At 38.4% G+C, this 21,414-nt stretch overlaps 1 protein-coding gene across 1 annotated transcript in view; it reads left to right on the top strand.

Moving 5' to 3' along the window:
- Positions 1–5,022: 5,022 nt before the first annotated feature.
- Positions 5,023–21,414, top strand: part of vps13d (vacuolar protein sorting 13 homolog D) — a 48,533-nt gene continuing 32,141 nt past the window's right edge. Inside the window, exons 1-30 of the mRNA XM_079803475.1 lie at positions 5,023–5,541; positions 6,847–7,039; positions 7,130–7,207; positions 8,228–8,418; positions 8,785–8,865; positions 8,969–9,085; positions 9,172–9,276; positions 9,363–9,533; positions 9,805–9,905; positions 10,055–10,223; positions 10,373–10,474; positions 10,707–10,893; positions 11,022–11,204; positions 11,376–11,506; positions 11,645–11,711; positions 11,815–11,994; positions 12,085–12,215; positions 12,301–12,433; positions 12,540–14,783; positions 14,884–15,035; positions 15,135–16,217; positions 16,756–16,846; positions 16,932–17,058; positions 17,174–17,354; positions 18,467–18,649; positions 19,696–19,846; positions 20,043–20,256; positions 20,372–20,543; positions 20,922–21,037; positions 21,123–21,335. Of these exons, the coding sequence (XP_079659601.1) occupies positions 6,943–7,039; positions 7,130–7,207; positions 8,228–8,418; positions 8,785–8,865; positions 8,969–9,085; positions 9,172–9,276; positions 9,363–9,533; positions 9,805–9,905; positions 10,055–10,223; positions 10,373–10,474; positions 10,707–10,893; positions 11,022–11,204; positions 11,376–11,506; positions 11,645–11,711; positions 11,815–11,994; positions 12,085–12,215; positions 12,301–12,433; positions 12,540–14,783; positions 14,884–15,035; positions 15,135–16,217; positions 16,756–16,846; positions 16,932–17,058; positions 17,174–17,354; positions 18,467–18,649; positions 19,696–19,846; positions 20,043–20,256; positions 20,372–20,543; positions 20,922–21,037; positions 21,123–21,335 (7,151 nt within the window). The 5' untranslated portion in view covers positions 5,023–5,541; positions 6,847–6,942. The remainder of the gene's footprint in view (positions 5,542–6,846; positions 7,040–7,129; positions 7,208–8,227; positions 8,419–8,784; positions 8,866–8,968; positions 9,086–9,171; positions 9,277–9,362; positions 9,534–9,804; positions 9,906–10,054; positions 10,224–10,372; positions 10,475–10,706; positions 10,894–11,021; positions 11,205–11,375; positions 11,507–11,644; positions 11,712–11,814; positions 11,995–12,084; positions 12,216–12,300; positions 12,434–12,539; positions 14,784–14,883; positions 15,036–15,134; positions 16,218–16,755; positions 16,847–16,931; positions 17,059–17,173; positions 17,355–18,466; positions 18,650–19,695; positions 19,847–20,042; positions 20,257–20,371; positions 20,544–20,921; positions 21,038–21,122; positions 21,336–21,414) is intronic.

Raw genomic sequence — 21,414 nt, forward strand, 5'->3', positions numbered from 1 at the left:
GGGCCAGTTGTGTTGAATTCAGACACCGCTATACCGAGGATGGGTTTTGAATATTTGACTAATCAAGATTCCTCCTGTCCCTTGCCATTTCTCATTGACTTTTAACCAACTTTCCTCTCCCCAAAATGTCCTTGATTTATGTGTCCATCTTCTGTGTTGTTATGAAACTAACATCCATGTTTCTTTCGTTACTGTTTACTCCTTTCCTTAGTATGCTTTTGGATGGCCATTCTTTAGAAGAGAAAATAAAAACATTAAATATTAATCGTGCAGTATTTTAACTAGTGAAGCGTTAAGTCCTAGACCAAAATGCATGGTTGAACTGTCTTAACTGAAAGCAACTTGCACTGACATGTCTTAAAATATGTCAATGCCATTGTTTTGTCTTAAGATGCTTTTTTTTCCTCTCTCAAGGCACGTTTATAAAAGCTACTTAAATGTCCTAATTTAACTAAGGCCTACTCCTGGCTTAATCTAAGCCCTGTCTGTGAAACCAGGCCTAAAACTCATGAATTATTTCCTATCAATTCATTTTTAAAAGGTTAAGGGACAAAGGTACAACAGCATGTCAAATGAGCAAGAAGGCATGTGTCAGGTATGAAGGTATGTGTCAAGGCCTGTTTACTTGAACAGGAGCCAAGATTGTTTTACATTCAGGGCAAATGAAACTGATCCTCCAACTGTCCGTTCAGCCAATGGTGGACTATGACCTGAGAACGAAATCCCTTTCAGATCCCTGAAAACAAGAGGAGCATGACCCTGCATCCTGATCCTCTCTACTACTTCTGACACCGATGCTGGTTAGTTTACAATGCTGAGTGTGATTACAGCAAGAGAAAACTGGTCTGTTTTTTTACTGGGTAAAAGGGGGGAAATACATCTTGTTCATTTTTAGAGGTTTCAAAATCCATTGCCAAGTATAAAATATGTATTAATGATTGCTTAGAGCAGTGGCTTTTCTGATCATGAAAAAAAGATAAAAATAATAAATGATACATGGGAAAACTCTTTGTATATCATATTGGCATATTTATCATAAACCAGTGTTCAATGTTTATGACACTCTGACTAATTGATGTATTTTGGTACACATTGTCATAATGACCAAATTAACCAGTTATGGACAGGTTGCTCACTTCTGCCTTTATGCATTTAATGGTAGCCTATATTTGCATCCCATAAAGCATATATTTTCAGATATCAAAATATTTCAAAAATAGCTAAATAGATTTAAATATATATTTATATAATATCCAAATATATATGTAGTTGTTATAAATTGGTGTATCCAAACAGTTTGTGATGATTTTCTTACTTTATATTTTCTTATGCATATTATTAATTTATGATTTTTCTCTTTATTAATTCTTTGAATTCAGGTATTCATTTATTAACCTGCAGGCTAATAAAGTATTTAGTTCATCATCTAAGTGAATTTTTATCTGTTTGATTTAAATCTACTTTTATATTGTTAAAATTATCTACTCTAATATTGTTATTCGTGCACTCATGTTCATATACTTTAAGAAATAGATCTTTGTTGCTTTCTGTTAGATATTGGATGCATTCCAATGACCGATGTTTCTAAGAATTGACAGTTCAATATACTAGAGGTACTTTTCCAGATAAGTGTTTTGTTATGTGTAAAATATAGTATTTGAAAAACCTTTGCTTTGCTGTCTTTGTTCTGAAGGTGTCAAAACCACAATGGATATAGGCCTATCTATTTTGTCTATTTCTGTAGCTGTAACATTTGATTGGGTCACACCGACCCAGCTGCTACACTAACGTCTGACATAATAGATATTGGATAGACCACTTGACCTTTTCTTATCTGACTTAAACACAGATATAGGAGGATGTAAGTTCTCTTGTACTTGTTCCCTAAGGCACTCTTTTTCTCTTCTCTTTCTTGGCAAAGATAGCAAAATGTTTTTGCTATGCATAGAAAATGATCATGGCTGTTAGTGAAGGATAAACTACATTTAAGAATGCTGGTATATTTCTATAAGGTAATCAAGTATCACACCCCCTGTTTCTTCTCTGAAAAACTTGTATATGCAGGTTTTAGACATGACTATAGAACGCGTCAAGTGAGTAAGGCTCAACTCTTTTTAGCTTGTCCCAACACAAATTTCATGAAAAAAACTGTGCTTTATCGAGGTTCTGTAGCTTGGAATATGGTTCCAATAAACATACGAAAGAGTAAGAGTACATAATGTATTTAGAAGACAATGTAAATATATGCTTACAAATACGTAAATGTATGTTGTATGTTTGATGTGCTGCTGCTGTTAAGATGTATAGTTTGATGATTTGATTAATGTAATCATATTTTTGGTTTTATTTGATTAAATTTGTATGTTTTTTGTCTTGTATGGCTGTTGGACCCCAGGAGGATTAGCAACCACTTTGTGGAAGCTAATGCGGATCCGAATAAAGAATAAAGAATAAAGAATAAAGAATAAAGAATAAAGATTATCATACTCAAATTCTATCTCAGATTATAGATCTCAGATTTAAGGCCCGTTCACACCATGATAATGATAAATATGTAATAGATCTAAAAATTAATTTGATTAATTAAATCGTTAATTTGTTCTAAACATAAAAGAATAGCAGAATCCACATCACAACTACAACGATAATGGTTACGGCTCACACTGGCAGTCTAGCACAGAGAAACAATGGTTGATTTTTTTTCCAGCTGCAGAACAATAAAAACATTAACAGCCGATAAAAATCCATTACGCTTTTCTTCTGAATCTGTGAAAATGTTGACAGCATGCAAAAAAAAAACATTTTACATTTAGCCAAAATGTAGGCCTATTATAAAATTAGAAATGTACTTTCTTGCCTCATGTACATTTTGTGTTCAGCAATTGAAAGTTTAAACAAAATATATTTTCAGTCTAAAAAACATATTCACAACACATATTTAGCATATTTGAAATATATAAAAAATATATGTGCCATATTTGTTTTGTATAAACTACCATTCATTCAGACGCAAAATCTTGATTCTGAAACAAAGCCATTGAGAACCACTGGTTTGGATTTTAGTAAAAGTTATATGGCCGTTTCACAGACAAGGCTTAAGCCTAGTTCCAGACTAAAATGGATGTGTGAGCTGTTGTAACTGAAAACTATTTGCACTGACAGATATTAAAATATGCAAATAGCAACCGCCTTTTTCAATACACAGCTTCAAAAAAATCATGACTGGGGTAATGCTGATGTATTTTATGTTGTAGAAAAAAACCTGAAAGTGTCTTGCGCTTGTGTTCACCACAGACCTTTTTTCAGCCATTTAACCTAAACCCCATTTAAAAAAAACCATTGACTTTGGGACGAAAGAACCGGAAGTGCTAAAATGTGAACTCGCTTCCATGTTTTGGCCTACAAAGTGATGTCATACCTGCACTACTCTATTGTCCTCTTAAGCTCTGGGACCATTTTGGGGATTTGGCCTATACCCAAATTGAAAAGCTTCCCATACCAATTTTAGTGTCATTTTAAAGGAAACCCTTTGAAGTTTCATAAACCACTGCTAAAAGTGATAAACATGTAAGTATATGTTGTCTGAGCTGTAATGATCCTCCCAAAAAAGAGACACTTTTTGATTTTTGGTTATAGGTTCAGTTTTGAAAGTGTGTAACTCAAGCCCTGTGTGCTCTAGCACCCTGCTGACAGTTTGGGCTTTTACATGCTTAAGGTCAAACCACAGGGTAATCAATCCAGATAAAAACAAAGGTCCAAGGCACAGGCAAATCCAAGGAGACAGACAGAGAATCGAGACAAGGACCAGCAATGACATCCAAAATGCAGTGAGATACTAACATTCCATAAGATTTTGCAAAGTCTGACAAAACACACAGATCTTAAATAGGCAAACATGAACTAGATAACAACATGCGGGTGTGCATGAATCAGAGCATAATAAGTCCAGGCAATGAATCATGGGAAATGTAGTTCATAATCAAGGAGACAGGAGGCGTGCCCTCTGGTGGCTATCATCGGCACTCCAGCTGAAAGGCGTAACAATTACCTTCAAAAGAGACATTTATGCTTTCTGACACATATGGTATCAATAATCTCTGTAAACTGTAATGTATGGTTATGTTGAGTAAGAATACAGAGTGACAGAATATCTAATCTCAGTAGTGAACTTCAGAAGATGGGTTTGGGAGGGGAGATGTGGAGTCCAGATGTGGAGTTTTAAAGGGCTATGAGCTGAACAGATGGCCCTCTATGCTATTGTAGGCAGACTGGGATTATGCAGTTGCACACGACCAGCCAGGGGGATGCAGAGCTCCACATGTGCTGGGATTATTTTTATTTTAAGAAGAGTGGCATATTTCATCTCAAAATATATGGCAAACAGTCCTTATGTCTACTTGCCCCTGAAATGTATGGGGGGAGGTGGGACTACAACCACCACATACTCTGGAAAACCTGGTGTGGCTGGAGATTACACTGGATATAGGGTCTGCACGGATTACACCGCTTAGTGCATTTTGTCAGATCTAATGAATTCATGAGATAGCTGTACTGAAGTTCAGTAATTATAGATGCATGAACATGCTGCTTGACCGCAGAGATAAATGAGGTAGATTACACATAAAAGTGATAGGGCCATATAAAATGATAGGATAATACTTATTTAAGATAACCATGTACAGTGTCTTTAATAAATAAACAAGTATAAATACAAATACAATTCTACATTATAAATTAAATATAATTCGGCCAACTTGTTGAAGTTGAATAGCCCTGCAGAAACAACTCTGCCGCCCTCATATGTAGGAAACAGGAACTGCACCAATATAAACTCATGTCAGACTCACTACACATAATATTCTGATATCGCCTGGGGATTTACTACTATATTACATTTCTCAAGAGCCCATTTGCCGATAAATAGCCAAGCGGTGATAAATGCATTATAAGGTCGACCTCCAAACGCTAGATGTCACATGACGTCCGTTTCTCCCCATTGACGTAAAATCGCTTTGTTTTGGCACATGACCGGAAGTGTCGCAGGTTCCAAAAAGCGTTTCATGAATTCAGTTTGACATGTTGGAAGTTGAGAGATGAGCGCAGAGGACCCCAAACAAATGGTGTTTGCAGATCAGAGTTTATTTCGCAAGAGACTCGGACCAATGCAGAACTAAACTACGGGCTGAGACCGGCCACTCTGTCCAGTTGTTGGTCATGTTTTAAAGTTGTCGAGCAGTGCTAAAGGACGAGCGCTCATGCTAACGCTGCCAGTGTCACTGACGTTGAGTCACAGAGAGAGCTGTGCTGTTTTGTCCGTCACATGCTGTAGTTTGTTTTCGTTTGTGGTTGTCAGCTGCGGCTTGTTATATAAGAATATTTTAAAATAAAGGAGATAATTTACTTTCTCTTTAGCCAGCAAGGACAGCTTCGCTTACGAGAGGAGGACTCTGCTTGTCTTGGATAGTGGAGGTCTTAAATTTATTTGGACTGAAATGATCATAGACAGCGGTTGACCGAGGAACAGGAGGTCTCATAACAATGGTGAGTTATTAGTTCACCTAAAAAAAATAATAATTCTGTAATGATTTACACATTATAATGATTTGTTAGGAAACATTACTGCATCACTTTCACTTTCATTGAATGGGAAAAGATGCAGTAAAAGTGACTGTGGCTATCAACCCCTATGCTTCTTCATATCTCCTCTACACACTGTAGAAATTGTCTAGCTGTTAAGTCAGAATTTCACTCATATTGTTTTTTGTCTGTTTATGTTGGTGTGGCAAATATGTGTTCAGGACAGTGGTTCTCAACCTGGGGGCTAGGGCCCACTAGGTTGTCAAGGCTAAACCGCTGATATTCCTCACTTAGGGGTCATGCTTGTGATACATGGCAGGTCAAAACCTACTGAAGAAAATAAGTTATTTTTTGAAAATTGATACTTTAATCCTTTTACTGTATTTTACTGGCCACTGTCCTGCAGAGTTTACTGAACCAGCTAATCTAGGTATGCTAGAAACTTCCAGGCAGGTGTGCTGAGGCAATTTGGAGCAATTTTGAAACTCTGCAGGACAGTGGCCCTCCGGGAGTAGGTTTGGACACCCCTTGTTATATAAAATAGTTCAAATATTAAAAAATATACTTGATTAACTGATTCAGAAGAAGAAGTGGAAGAGTGAATTATACAGTCTTGTCTACAAGTCGATGTATCAGAATGGTAATGCGTTTTATGTATGGCTCTCTACAACGTTGGACACATAATGGTAATTACTATGAATAGCCTGTTGCTTGACTATGTTATCAAACAGCTAATAATGTGTTGCTAATGTTACACAAACCATGTTCCCATGAGTCAGACAGCTGCTTTCTAAGAATCAGCATCCTTATAAACGCTTTGAACAACTTGGAGACATATGAACATGTATCATATACATAATTCACCCGCTATATTGATAAATGTATATTGATAATTAGTCATATCAACAGTAAAATATACCGGGATAACCTGACTTCTCTTTAGACTCCTCTGTTTTAGAGAATATGTATTCTCTAAATACAAGGGTGTTTACTTATGCATTTGCACATGGTTTGTCTTAAAGCATATTAAAAACATCACACTTTGCTAAAACCATTAAATATTTTATAATCATGTCCACAGTTTTTTATGTGTGCATGTTTTCATATAGCAAATGCCACAAAAATCACCAAGTCATGGGGTCTTAGAGTATTGTTGTGTAAAGATGTGAGGCCTTTGATTTAAAAAGGTTATGAACCACTGGTTTAGGAGAAATGCTACACATTTGTTGTGAGATCAGATGTCAAGTTTGTGTTTCTTTAACTCCTCAGACTTCAGATGACTGGAGTGAACGCTAACTCTGAAGTTCATTGCCTGCTTGGATTTACTTTAACTGACTAATCCCAGGGCACTCTTTCCATCCTATAATGTTGGAAGGACTTGTTGCCTGGGTGCTCAACACATATCTGGGCAAATATGTGAGCAACCTTAACACTGACCAGCTCTCCATTGCTCTTCTCAAAGGTATTTTAATTTGTTTTGCTCTGTTTTAATCAGAGTTGACTGTCTGTGTTGTGTATCATTTTGTGAAGTATGCATTTTGTAATGATCCAGGGGCAGTGGAGCTGGAGAACCTCCCACTAAGAAAAGATGCACTCCGAGGATTTGATCTGCCCTTTGAGGTCAAAGCAGGTTAGTGTTATTCCAGCCTTTGGACTTTTATGCGAACAGTTCAAGGTTCAATATGTAATTTGTTTGTTTTGCTGGCTGATATGATAATAGCCCTGGACTTTATACTACACCTCTCGGTGTGCCCTCATGGAAATACCATTTTGATTTATTTATCAATCGGGACAAAATAATCAAAATAATCTGATATTAGGGAGGCCTTTCAACATAAAGTCCTATAGAGTAGTATTCTGCTGGTCATGTGATCTTAGCATGGCGGCTGCTGTGAGATGGACTAACTGAAATGTGTTATTGTCATTTAAATTATAGTTGTCAAAGTAATATCTGTTTCGGTGTTAAATTTAGCAATAAATGCACCTTTAAACCGAATGCATTTTGATTTTCATTAGAAACTCATTGACTCTCTGCACAAACATCAAGCCTTTTGTCATTTATTCCATCTAAAGGTTAGGTATTTGCGTCTTGTGATCTTAATTGTGGGAATTAAGGAAACCCTTGCACAGCAGATGTCGAAACAACAGGATTATCTGGATATTCTTGTGCAGTGACATGATGGCACTTGCAAATATGTGTAGGGGTTTTAAGATTTAGGTGTTATCAATTGCTCAATGGTTTAAATAGATTAAATATCTGTTATACTACTGTCAGAAGTTGTGTCAGTAAGATTTTTATATTTTTCACCAAGTGACATTAGAGATATTTATAATGTCACAAAAGATTTCTATTTTAAATAAGTGCTGTTTAAAAAAACAACAAAAACACTTTACCATGGAAATGAGTTCATAGAAATGAGAATCTATTAAAACCTTTTTTTTTTTTACCCAGCCCTGATTTTATAGTAAATTAAAATAGAAAATAGTTTTATTAAATCGTAATAATATTTCACAATATTACTGTTTCTAACCTTGGTGAGCATAAGAGACGTTTTCAAAAACATCAAAAAAATCTTGCCAATCCTAAACTTTTGAATGGTGGTGTATAAGTAACATTTTATATGTAATTTGTAATTATTATGTTTTTCAGGCGTCATTGGGAAGATCACCCTCCAGATCCCCTTTTATCGACCACACAGTGACCCATGGGTCATCTGCATGTCCCAGCTGAACCTTATTGTCGGCCCTGCCCCCCCACAGGAATATGATGAAGTGCGAGAAAGGGAGGCTGAGAAAGAGCAGAAGAAACAGCTGCTCAAGGCGCTAGAGGACAAGTGGAAGGTACAGGCTTTTTAAAATATCAGCAGAATCACCTGTGATTAAAGTGATTTATTTAATTTTCATGCACATTTATGCTCCAAAAATGTGGAACCTTTTACTAATAGAAATGACAGGCTTGGAAGCCCATTTGTGGAAAAAAAAGAAGTGTTAGACTGTGTTTAAAATGTTTGAATTCTCTTTTCCTTCTTTTAATTAAATGTATGCTATTGTTGTCATTCTTGTTGTTGTTGTATTTTTATACTGAAAATAAAAAATACTACTTTTTATGATCACTGATCTATGAATAATGCGCTGTATTATTCATTATATAGAATAATGATCTATATAATACTCTGTTTATTATATATAATTTATATATTTAACCAGAGTGAATGTGAGCAGAAGGGAGAATCTTATTGGTACTCTGCCACAGCATCTGTTGTGACTCGAATCGTTGAGAATATTGAGGTAATTTTCAATATTATCATGTTTACTTCTTTACTTGCACTCTGCTGCTGTTATGGTTTAATGTCAGAAATACATTTTTATTATGTTTTTTTTTTGTTATTAGTTGAAAATTCAAGGTGTCCACTTACGTTTTGAAGATGATTTCTCCAACCCTGAGAAACCATATGCTTTTGGTGTGTGTATCAAGAATGTATCTGCACAGAACTGCTCCAAAGAACCGGTGAGTTATCCATAATATTTGGTATTTTCATGAAGCGTCTCTATCATTACATATTGGAACATATAAGATGAACTCTTCACTCACAGGCTCAGAAGCTTATTCGGCAGAAGGAGCTGGAAATCAGTGAATTCAGTGTGTACTGGGACACCGAGTGCACCATTCTTGGAGATCTTCCCTCAACAGAAGTACAGGTAGATTTGTGATAATGTCAGGACACTCAATAGCACAATGGCTAGTGCTTCTTTTAAACTCCTTCTCAAACAACTGTCTGTTACAGGAGCTGATGAGTAAATGTATGCAGAACCGTGAGCATCAGTATATATTTGAGCCAGTATGTGCCTCTGTGCTGTTGAGGAGAAATGCCACTAAAGAACCACTACGATCTCGTAATACACCTCGCATTGAGGGCCAAGTGCAGTTGGAACCCCTCTCACTTCGTCTGTCACAGGTAACATTTTATTTAAAAAACTTGTATTAAAAGCCAATGTAACGTGTATACTTGAACACTTTTTGTGGTTTGATTTATTTGTGATTGTCTTCTTTTAAGTCCACTTACAGTTTGAACACCAAAACCACTTGGCCTTTCTGAATGACTATTAACTGAACTGGGTTGGGTTAATTTAAAATGTACCATTTGTGAAACCACCCTTTGTTGACTTTTGCAGGGGGTTTTTTTCATGTAAACTAACACTATGATTTAAATTGGCATTTGATTACAGGTTCAGTATCAACAGATCATGGCATTCCTCAAAGAACTGGAGAGGCGAGAAAGGGAGATTATTTTTCGAAAGTGGAGACCTAAACTTCCCATATCTGGAAAGTAATGAGGTTTCTTTTTTCTATGCCATTACAAAAAAGCCAAAATATGTTCAGGAAAAAGCTATAAATCCTCTGAATAGGTCATGTTGATTAAAATCTTTTGTTTAACATTGGTATTATTTTTCTAAAATAATGTCTTTATTGTTGAAGCTGTCGGCAGTGGTGGGAGTTTGCCGTTAATGCCAACCTGAATGAGACCAGAGAGCAGCGCAGACAGGGAAGCTGGGACTTTGCTCTGCATAGGGCACGTGATGCCAAACTCTACACTAGCCTGTATGTCCAGAGGCTTAATGGAGATACTTTGAGTCCACAGGAGGAGGTAAGAATTATGGACTTACAGGATTGAAGGGTATTCACAACAAAATTAGATTGTCTCAATGTTTCTGAGCTCACTACCTTTACATGTGTTGTTCTTGAGTTTGGAAAAAAATCTTACTCTTTTATAATTTGTCTCTCTCACATCAATAGAGTGATTTGGAAAGGATTGAAGATGAACAGACACTGGAGGAGTTGCAGATTCTCCGGGAAACTGTTTATGTCTCCTTCCGCAAACATGAGGAAATTGCAGAGGCAAGCTGAGATTACTTACTTTAGTGCACTAGTTGTGGGCAATATGAAAATGTTAGAGTGAGAAGTCTTGGGTGATACTGTGCAGCCTAATACTGAAAAAACTATATTAAAACCTTTTTTTTTTAAATTATTATTATTACTATTATATTATCATACTCACGTTCTAAAAATTTGTTAAATCTAATCCCACATTATTTAATCATGTATTTTAATCATCCTCATATCCATTTAGAGTCTACGAGAGCCCATAATAAACGAGACTCCAGCCACCTCTCCCTCAGGCTCCATACCTAAAAGTGGGAGTTCGGGCATGATCCAGTATCTGCAGTCCTGGTTCCCAGGCTGGGGTGGCTGGTATGGGGGTACGGAAAGAGGGCCAGCTGACCTTTTGCCAGGCACTGCCCAGTGGGAAATTCTTGGTGAGTTTTCCAGTTATGCTTACTGGTAAAAAAGTTATAACAATGATATAATATAATTTTACATTTTATATAGAACATTTCTATACTATTATGCACCGTGTATAAAGACACCTCTCTCCTCCAAACAGCTGAAACAGATGATCTCTTTGATCCTTTGGAGGATTCACAAACCCTGAATACCTTTACAAGAAGGGATCATCTCTTTGCACGGCTGGACTTTTTCCTTGAGAAAGCAGGTGTCACTCTGTACCATCAAGATAAAATGAAACCTCTTTTGAGTGAGAGCGGGGTCATTCAGCTGGAATTTTCAGGTTTGTTTTTATATATATATATATATATATATATATATATATATATATATATATATATATATATATATATATATATATATATATATATATATATAACTTATTATTGAAATAGTCTCAATGGCTTGGATCAATTTTTTTTGTGGATTTTATGTTTTTTATTTTGCTTAACAGGTGTGAAGATCGGGGTTGAGTCTCTTCCTCGCTCTGAGTCCTCTTTACTCACAGTGAAACTTGGTGGGCTGTTTCTCCGGGATCTCACAACCCAGGGCTCCATCTTTCCTGTCCTTGTTTCCCCAAAACCGGTACGATTTTGCCCACATTTAAAGCTACTTGTTGCCCTAGAACTGTTATCTGTTATCTGTGTACTGAAAATATCTGTGGATGTAATAATAGATGTAAAAAAGATGTAATAATAGATCTCATATAACTTTTCATTTAAGGATAAGGTTGTTGTTGCTGTCAGTCAACCTTTTGGCCAGACTAATATCACAAAAATGGGCAATCTGGGTGAGTAATTTACATTTACTGTATGAAAACACCTATGTGCAAATAAATGTCCATGAAGACTTAATAAAATCTTTTTAAATTGTACTTTTTTTTTTTACCTCAGGCTGTGATGTAGAATCATCAGCACCTCCTGTCTTTGAGATGATTCTTGAACGTAATCCAATAAGGAGCAAATTTGAGAGGAGACTGGAGGTCAATACCAGTCCTCTAAATATAATTTATAACCCTCAGGCTATCAAGAAAGTGGCTGAGTTTTTCTACAAAGGAAGGGTCCACACCTCGGGTGTGTATTGAGGATAAGCATCCCTCTTGAATTAGTTTAAATTGCTTTTGTGAGATAACATTTTAATATGGTTTACATTACATTTTCCAGGGTTTGGATATCAGTCTGAGTTAGAGCTGAGAGTGGCTGAAGCAGCCAGGAGGCAATATAACAAGCTGAAAATGCAAACCAAGGCAGAAATCAGACAAACCATTGATCAGCTGCTAGTCGGAGAGTTCATTGTAAGAGAGGACTTTTATTTAATTACATTCAGTTAATGTTTCAATTAGATATTGTTTTCATTCGTTTGTGGTTTTCCTTTCTCAGGAGAACAGTAAGCACTGGACTATGAAATTGGATATTTGTGCCCCTCAAGTCATCTTCCCGGATGATTTTCAGTCTGAAGACCCCATGCTAGTTGTGGTAGACCTTGGGCGTATTCTTCTTACTAATTCCCAAGGTAACTGGTACTGGTCAAATCTAATTTTCTTCTGTAGCCTTTTCTCGCATTCTCAATTTATTGCAGTTGATGGCCACTTGTGACAGTTTCATTTCTGCTCCCACAGAAGATCATGCAACAAACCATAAGACTTCTCAGACAGAAGGAGAGAGTGATGAAGAATTCCAGACACCACTAGCAACACCTCCTGGGACTCCACCTCCAGAGCAAGAGGTGGATGTCAAAGGTCAGGAGAGCCGTGATATCACCAGCCTGAAGTCACTAGAAGGTGCCCAAATTGTCAGCAGGAACCTGTATGAGAAGTACTCCTTATCTTTCAATGACCTCCAGATCATGGTTGGCCACTATAAAGACAACTGGAAGCATCTACAGGAGAGTGAAGTGGGCCCCACTCATGTGGTGGAAAAATTCAATGTCCTACTACAGCTAGAGCAAAGACTGCGATACACATCTGATCCTCAGTTCCCAGGGGCTGTTCTCTCAGGAACACTACCAGATCTCAAAGTGCACATCAACCTGGAGAAGATGACTGCCCTGAAAAGCTGCTTGGCTAGACTTGGTAGTTCAGGGGCAGATGGAGGTGACAGGAAGGGGGAGAATCTCAAATCCCCTGACCCTATTACACTTCGTCACGAGAAGATCTTTGACAGGGATGATAGTGATTGGAAGCTTCAGGGTTCTGATAAAAGTCTTACCAAGAGTGTGATGACACTTGAGCAACACACTCGAGAGATGCTTGTGGAATCTAGACTACTCCTTGTAGAGTTTAATATCAATTACATGCAACTTGGCATTGAAAGTGGGGGCCGGTATATTTCTGTCCTGAAAGTGTTTGGAACAAATGCACATTTCGTAAAGCGGCCTTATGATGCTATGGTTTCCCTCACAGTTCATGGACTCTACCTTGTGGACACATTGCAGACGTATGGCTCTGACTTTGATCTTCTTGTTGCATCTCATAAACACCTAAGTTTCGATGTACCTACTGGAAGTCTCAGAGAAAGCCAGCCCACGTCACCTGTCTCACCAGACAGTAAATCTCCAGAACTGCCAGGTTTGCACAGGGACTCAGATCTTGCTTTTGACAAGGCATCTCCACGGGGCTCTCCCCTGAAAGACCAGGAGGCTCTCATTAAGTTGGAATACCAGTTTGTCAGCTCAGACTGCCCTTCCATGAACTTGGACAGCTCTCTGCAGGTAACCTCTATGCAGGTCAACAACCTGGATATCATCCTTAACCCTGAAACAATGGTGGAGCTTCTAAAATTCCTTCAGCAGTCTTTCCCCAAAGAAGAAAACTCTCCAACACAACAGCTAACACCACTGCCTAATGGAGAAGACAATGAGGAGACCTATCAGTCCACTTATGTCCAGAATAAGGAGTTAACGGTTGAAATTCACAGGTTAAACTTGCTGCTTTTGCGAACTGTTACCACCGGGACTGTTCTGGGAGGTGAGAAGAAAGGCATGAAAATTGCTACAGCCAGTATAAATGGGACGAAAGTCAATGTTTCAATGGGAAGTCGATTGGATGTCAATGGCTCTCTAGGATGCATTCAGCTTGTGGACTTGACTCAAGAAGGTGGCAAAAGTCAGTTTGTGGTCAGTATTGGAAGTGTAGAAGACAGCTCCTCCACAGATGGTGTGGCATTCTTTCCCATTGCTGGCATGGCTCCCTCTGAAGCTTTGAGTTTCCACTTTATGGAAAAGTCTCTGGGAGAATGCTCCCTTCAACTTCAGATGGCATCTTTACACTATAACCACTCAGCAAAGTTCCTGAAAGAGCTCAGTTTATCAGCAAATGAAGTGGAGGACAACTTTCGGTCTATGCTGAAGACTGCAGCTACAAAGGTTTCCACTGTATTGGCAACGAAAACGGCAGAGTATAGTGGCATGGTATCTCTCTTTGATAACCCATACAAAAGATCTAGGAGGCAGAGTCAGTGTAACTGGGCACTTGACCCTTTTGAGGAAGACGATTTCTGTGTCCCTGAAAAGGACCCAGGCTTGGATTCTTTTCTGGTCAAGCTGACTCTAGACGTCAGTATAGAATCCCCAGTTGTGTCTATTCCTAGAAAGCCTGGTCACCCTGAGCTGCTTGTTGGACATTTAGGGAGCATACGAATTCAAAACTTTATTGCAGGGCAAGACTCAGAAAGGGAGAAACTGCAGGTTGAAGTGAAGAATATAAGACTTTATTCTGTCAACACAAACTTGGTTTTAAGAAAAGGAGCACGACTTAACAGCAGCTCCACTTCTGGACCCTCACCTTCTCATGGCGGCAACATTAATCTGAATGAGCTACAATTTACACGGCATGATTTCTTTGAGCACTTGAGCCGAGGAAAAGGTCAGTTTGAACATTTTCTAAATTTGGGGAATTTGTGAAGCTTTTTTATGTTCATATTTGATTAAGCTCTTGCAACATTTTTGTCTTTTCCTACTTTTAGCATTTCATATTTTAAAAGATGCCACCATCAAGCTCACTGTCGAGAAAGTCCCAGTTGATGAAAACTCTCACTTTAACTTTTTGTCATGTGAAGAACCTTACCAGAGCACTGGGCTAATGAAAGTGGAAGGCAGATTTGTTAATGCTGTCCAGGTAAAGCACTATAAAAATGCATAGCATAGCAGTTTATTTATTTATCTTCATTTGTCATATATAAATTCCAAAATTTTAAGTTGTCATATTTTCTCTCAGGTGTGTCTTTGCAAGTCTGTGTATGAGCAGGTCCTTCAAACTCTCGATAATCTCTCCTTCATTGAAGATCATCGAGTAACACCCAGTCAGCCCCCCACACCACCACCACCTACGCCCTCCTCCACTAAACCGCATCGCTTCCCTGATCTGCAGGGTGGGCTCTTTGCCCGTGACCCTCCTCATGTTGGCCTCTCTTACTCTTCATTGTCGTCATCCCTTTCAGCAACACTTCCGCTGCAAAACGATAGCCCCCCTCTCCAGCCTCCTTCTTTTACCCAAGTGAGGGCCATCTTTCGGGTCTCTGAGCTGCAAGTGCAGTTGAGCGGAGACCTCAGCCAAGGATCTCAAGGGTTGGTCAGTCTGCGCTTTCAAGACCTGGAGGGAGACTTCACCAAAGATCATCCCCATTCAGTCTCCATCCAACTAGCCCTTCACTCCTTGTTAATGGAAGACTTGCTAGAGCCAAACCCTGAATCAAAGTACAAACACCTCATGGTGTCCAGAGGTGCTCCAAAGCCCTCCACCTTCAGTCCAAAGGAATACCTGTCACAGTCGTGCCCGACAACGTCCAATGTTCTGTACCCAGAAATGCCACACTCTCTTCCAGCACAATTTGAAGAGGCACAGAATGTTTTCCAGTTCTATCAGAGGCACCCCAGTACACCATCTGCATCCAGTCGCAAGAGCAAAAAGACTGCAGAGTGCCCCAGCACCCCTCCTCCATCCCCATCCCGCCAAACTCCGTCTCCACACCCACGATCAGACTTTGATGACTCTTTGGTACATATAAACGTGCTAATGGTTGATAGGAGGCACCCTGAGTTTAAAACACGGAATGGCAGCATTGGGCGTAGTGTGGACGTTGACTTCAACTGCCTTGATATTCTCATCACGCTGCAAACCTGGGTCATGATTCTAGACTTCTTTGGCATCGGCTCTACTGCTAATAACCATGCTGTAAAAGTGCCTACCACCATACCTCAGCCTATACCTGAACACTCACTGGAAAACAGTGCCCTCGGTGATCTGGAAGATTTGTATTCAGAGATTGAGGAAGGGGTCAATACAAAGCTAGATTTAAAGGTACAGTAGAAACAATGCAAGAAATTATAACCATTCTATAATTGCCCGTCCTCTTTTTCAGTGTTGTTGGTTCTGAAAGTATTTTTTCCGTTCATTTTTCCCATATGGATAAGTCTTCATTAAAGCATTATAAGCCATGAACCAAGCCAGTCTACTATGAGGTCATTAGCTCACAACATTTCAGACATTTACCTAAAGCAAAAAAGATTTAGAAATTTTCAAAATCTTTCATTGTGCTTGGGAGTGGGAGTAGACTTTCACTTGCAAGCTCTTTGGCACGATTTGCTTGCTCTCACTCTGTACGGCATCATGGGTGGTGCAGTTCTTCACAAAAAATTCAGCTTTTGAACATGATTATTTTAAAAGCAAGTTAAAATAATGTGGGCTGGGGGCTTCAGCAAAAGCATATACAATCAAGACCATCAAGTTTCTGTTAAAATAAATTTCCTTGTGGAGAAAATGAATGGAGTTTTTACTTCCAGAACCTGACTATTGCACGCTATAATCTTTGAAAATGATGTGTGTACTTCCTTCACAGGTTCACTCTTTATCACTGGTACTTAGGAAGAAGACCAATGAGCTTGCTAAAGCTAGTGTCTCTCGACTATTTACACATATGGAAATGATTGGTGTGTATAAGTATAATGAAATTTGTTCAAATCAGAATAAAGGATTTTTCTGAAAATTGACATTTCCTAAATTTGTCACTTTCAGATGGAGATCTGGCATTGCAAGGAAGTCTGGGAACTTTGTCACTGAGTGATTTGACACCCCACGGGGACCTATACAGAGAGCGTTTTACAACGCGTGGTGGAGAGGCCCTTGTCTACAACATACACAAGTATTTTCTCACTTTTATATAATTTAATCAATGCATATTTAACCAGGGTTACGTAAGTAACCCAATGTTACACATTTTTACAGTTTGTTTATCTATGATTTATCTCTATCTCCAGGTATGGAGAACCTGACCCCTGCTTGCAGCGAGAATATGATATGAAGGTGTGTCTTCAGATGGCCTCAGTCCAGTATGTCCATACCCAGCGCTTCCAGGCCGAGGTGGTGGCCTTCATACAACACTTCACACAGCTACAGGATGTCCTGGGCAGGCAGAGAGCAGCCGTTGAGGGTCAGGCAGTAAGTGGGCCATTTTAATTCTGTTTGTTCAGTGGTAACCTTTAGACAGAATAAGTTGAAATGTACCCTTAAATGTTTATTTGTCCCTTCCTTGTGTGTGCTTCTGTACAACCTTGTGTAAATTATGCATGCATGCCAGGGAAAACAGACCAGCCAGTGCTGCTCAGATAACCGCTTGTGGGTGATCAGCTGGCTGCCCTCAATCCTTCCCTGCAGAGACAAGATAGAGTTATACAAGGAGTTGTCAGCACCCATTTCTTTTAAACTGGAGACACTGGTGATGAGTCTAGACACTGAGCTTTCTGCCCTGGCTCTAATCCCTTCTTACATACCACTGGCTAGAGATCTGCACTTACTCATTAGCATACTCTCCTGTCTTGCTCTCATTCTTTTGTCCTTTGTACACTTTGCATTTACAAAAGCACCAATATTTGTGTCTATATATAACATCTTGAAATGCCCAGATCTCTAGGTTCAATGAGAATTTTGTTGCAAATCTTTCACAGATTTTGGTGCAAATCTGAGTTTGTTAGATAATATAGTGTGCTATGCATTCTTGTTCTAGCTGATCAAAACCTTGATTTTTTTTTTTAAACCAGTTAGTTATGTGAAAGGATAGTTGGCTAAGTTGTTAGCTTGCTTTCATTTGACCATTTTAGATTTGATAATATAATGTTATATGCCATTTAAATGACTATCATAGCTCTCATCTTGCTAACTGAAAATGTTAAAAAAAGGCTAATGGAAATGTTACATTTGAGCATTGGTGTTTTGGTAATCTAATGTGATTATTTAATTTAAAAGACATTAATTATCTTAATTAATGATTAACTAGACTCGATTCTGTTTCATGGCTAAAGCGAATCTAGAAGTGAACTGCTATTTATTATAAAAAATCAAAGTGAAATGAACTCGGAAGTTTGTCTGAACATGATGAACACAAAAGTCATGTTATATACCTTAATATAATAGCCCTAAATTAGCTTAACATTTAAAAATGTATGACGTTTTTTTGAAAGTGTAGTGAGATGTGATTTATTTTTCTGTAGGCAGTCATTACATTGTAGTTAGCTTTTTAAAGGGGATTGTTTTAATTCACTTTTACCCTACAGGTGCGTGATCGCCCACAGCGAGCTGCTCGTGTGCTGCTGGACATTGAGGCTGGTGCTCCTGTCCTCTTGATCCCAGAGAGCTCCCACTCTAAACGCCTCATAGTGGCCAACCTGGGCCAACTCCGAGTGCGTAACTGTTTCCTGCTTGCCGGCTCTCGTGGCACCTTCTCTCTTAGAGATAAGGTAGAGAAACTTACAATGGCACATACCTTTTTCCCCTCTCTGGTGAGTCCTGCCATCCCCATATAGTGTACACTACATTGCCGCTCTGCAGCTGTGGGATTTGCATTTAAGGAGCATTTTACTGTTTGCTGCAATCTGAGAATGAAGGGAAAAGAGGGATGGGGGGGCATTGAGGGATGATAGCATATATTGAATCTCTCAAACAAATTGAGGAAAGTGCTTCATGGATGTAGTCCCATTCTTTATTGTGCATGGTTAAGGTCACAGTTTTCTAGTAAAATGTTTTTTTAATTAGTTTGTATTAAATTTTAATTTAACCCCTGTGTGGTTGTGTACAGTTTGGGTGAATATCAGACCTAAATTAACAGTTTATGAACATTAACATTCATCTTATCATTTGTGTTTTTTTTGTTGTTGAAGAATTTGATTTTGCATGCTAATTCATACAAGGATCCCTCACATTATAAGGTATCAGGGCATGCTAATCTTATGTGTGTTTCTTACTTGGTAATATGATCGTGTCCCTTCTCTCTTTACTTGTTTTCATGACTGATAAGAACAGTCTCACATTAATTAAATTCCATTTTAGCATCGTCTGTAGGAAATGCAATTAAATTTTAATGTAATTGTCACCCAAAAATGACACGTTATTATTTATTAATTCTTTTGACATTCTTAACCCATATGCTGATATTTTTTATGATTGAATGGCATATATCCATGTGAACATAAAGCATAATTTTATTATGTTAGAATGAAATGGAAAAACTAAATAATAAATATTTTTCATTTCTGGGTGAACTGGCTGCAGTGCACACTGAACTAGGCACACAGTTTTGTCAGTATCTTTTTAATTTCAATATTTTAAGATCATAAAGGTTTTTTTTTTCTGTCTTATTTCCTTTCCATTTAAATTTCTATACTGATTTTGTAATGAACAATTAATGTTTTGGATGCATTTTTTGGAAATTATAAAAAAAAATGTATATGTATGTTGTTATATATATGTTTTTTATTTTATTTTAACACTGTAATCGTTCCTGAAGGATCGAGTGAAAGATGCCCAGTCTGCCTCTGATACTGGGAAGGCAAGTGAAAAAAGGTCTTCAAGTTCCTGCACAACTTCTGGATTTATCCTGGGCAAACCCCAGCCCAGCCTCGGGTGCATCCCAGAAGCAGATGTACCTTCGAGTCCAGGTCAGCACCCAGAATCTGGGATGCACTTATTGTTGGAATAAAATAGGGTGAAACTGATCCCAAAAGTAGATCCGCAGCACTCAAGTGTTGTAATTCTGAAGCTATCCCTAACTTCAATTCTAAAAGCATTTTTACTGATTTCATTTTTTAGATTTACCCCAGCTTTTGTGATAATTGACATGTCCTTATTTTACAGAAGACCATGTGTGTCTGCTGGACTGTATAGCTCTAGACCTTCAGGAGATGGACATATTTGCAGCAGAGCGGTTGCCCTGTGAGCCATGGGACAGTGTTGGAAAGCATCTGGAAACAGACTTGGTCTTCCCATCTTACTCAGTGCATAGAAGTGGAGAGAGCCTGCTAAAGGAGCGCTGCCGTCTAAAGCTGAAAGTTGAGCGCAACCTTGACAAGTCAGTCACTTGTCCTTATGTGGCCTAAGCTTTCCTGCCTTAATCGAAAATACTCCCACTTTAGGTTTCCTTTGTCTTTGTTTTTAACATGTATTTCATTTTCTCATTGTCTCAGGGAACTAAGTCATGCCGTGCCGGACATGTCCATCCACGGTAGCCTGTCTTCTGTACACTGCTCCCTGGACCTGGAGAGGTATCAGCTGATCCGCGGACTCTTGGAGCACAATCTGGGAGAACCTGTGGAGGAGTTCCTCAGACCTTACAATCTCCAAGACCCCAGCACCTATGTAAGATTATTACTGCAGCGTTCTTGAATCACGTTTTAAAATTTTTTTTTTTTATTATGAACAGTTTTATGGTTCATATTTATAAGAGGCAGTTGTTTATTATGTGAGCTTTTGGCTTTTAGAACACTTGATATAAATACAAAATTATCACTATCAATAAGGTTTTCAATGTGGAGTGTAATGGTGATTAACAAGAAAATTTTTAAATGGCCCATAATGTCAAAAATATTCCTGACCCCTGATATAAATTATGGAGAATGGCTACATTTTTTATAAATCAAATTAGGTAATTTCTTCTTCTTCCCCCATCGCTTCCTGTCCCCTCTTCTATAATGAAGTATTAATATTTAATGTATTCATGGATGTGTCATCATGCAGACCGTGTTAAGTGGTGATGTGTACACATCCCTGTCTCTTCTGGTGGACATGAAGGATGTCAGTCTGGAGTTACTGGACAACCCTAAATCCACAGGTCATAACCACTCCTTAGCCAGGTACTGAATTTGTTCAACATTTTTTATTTATTTATTTGCACTTTTTTTTATAGATAAGATTGAATTACTCTTTCTCTCCTAATAGGTTTGACTTTATGAAATCTAAGCTCCTGTTTGAGAGTTTCTCTAATAACTCCAAATCTGTGAACCTGGTGTCCCATTCACTCCTGGCCCATGACACTCGATTCACTGGGTGCAGTGGACCAACAGAAGGAAAACACAATGTGTTTGACTGCATTTTGCAGCCATCCAGGACAGGCACCAACCGAGCCTCTCTGCAGCTGGAGCTGCATTACAGGTCTGGGCCCACTACTGAAACTACATTTAAATGCATTCTATTGTCTGGCAGCTATCACCCTGTAGCCTAAGACTGGTTG

Source organism: Gobio gobio, assembly GCF_949357685.1.
Source record: "Gobio gobio genome assembly, chromosome: 21".
In the NCBI taxonomy this organism is placed as follows: Eukaryota; Metazoa; Chordata; class Actinopteri; order Cypriniformes; family Gobionidae; genus Gobio; species Gobio gobio.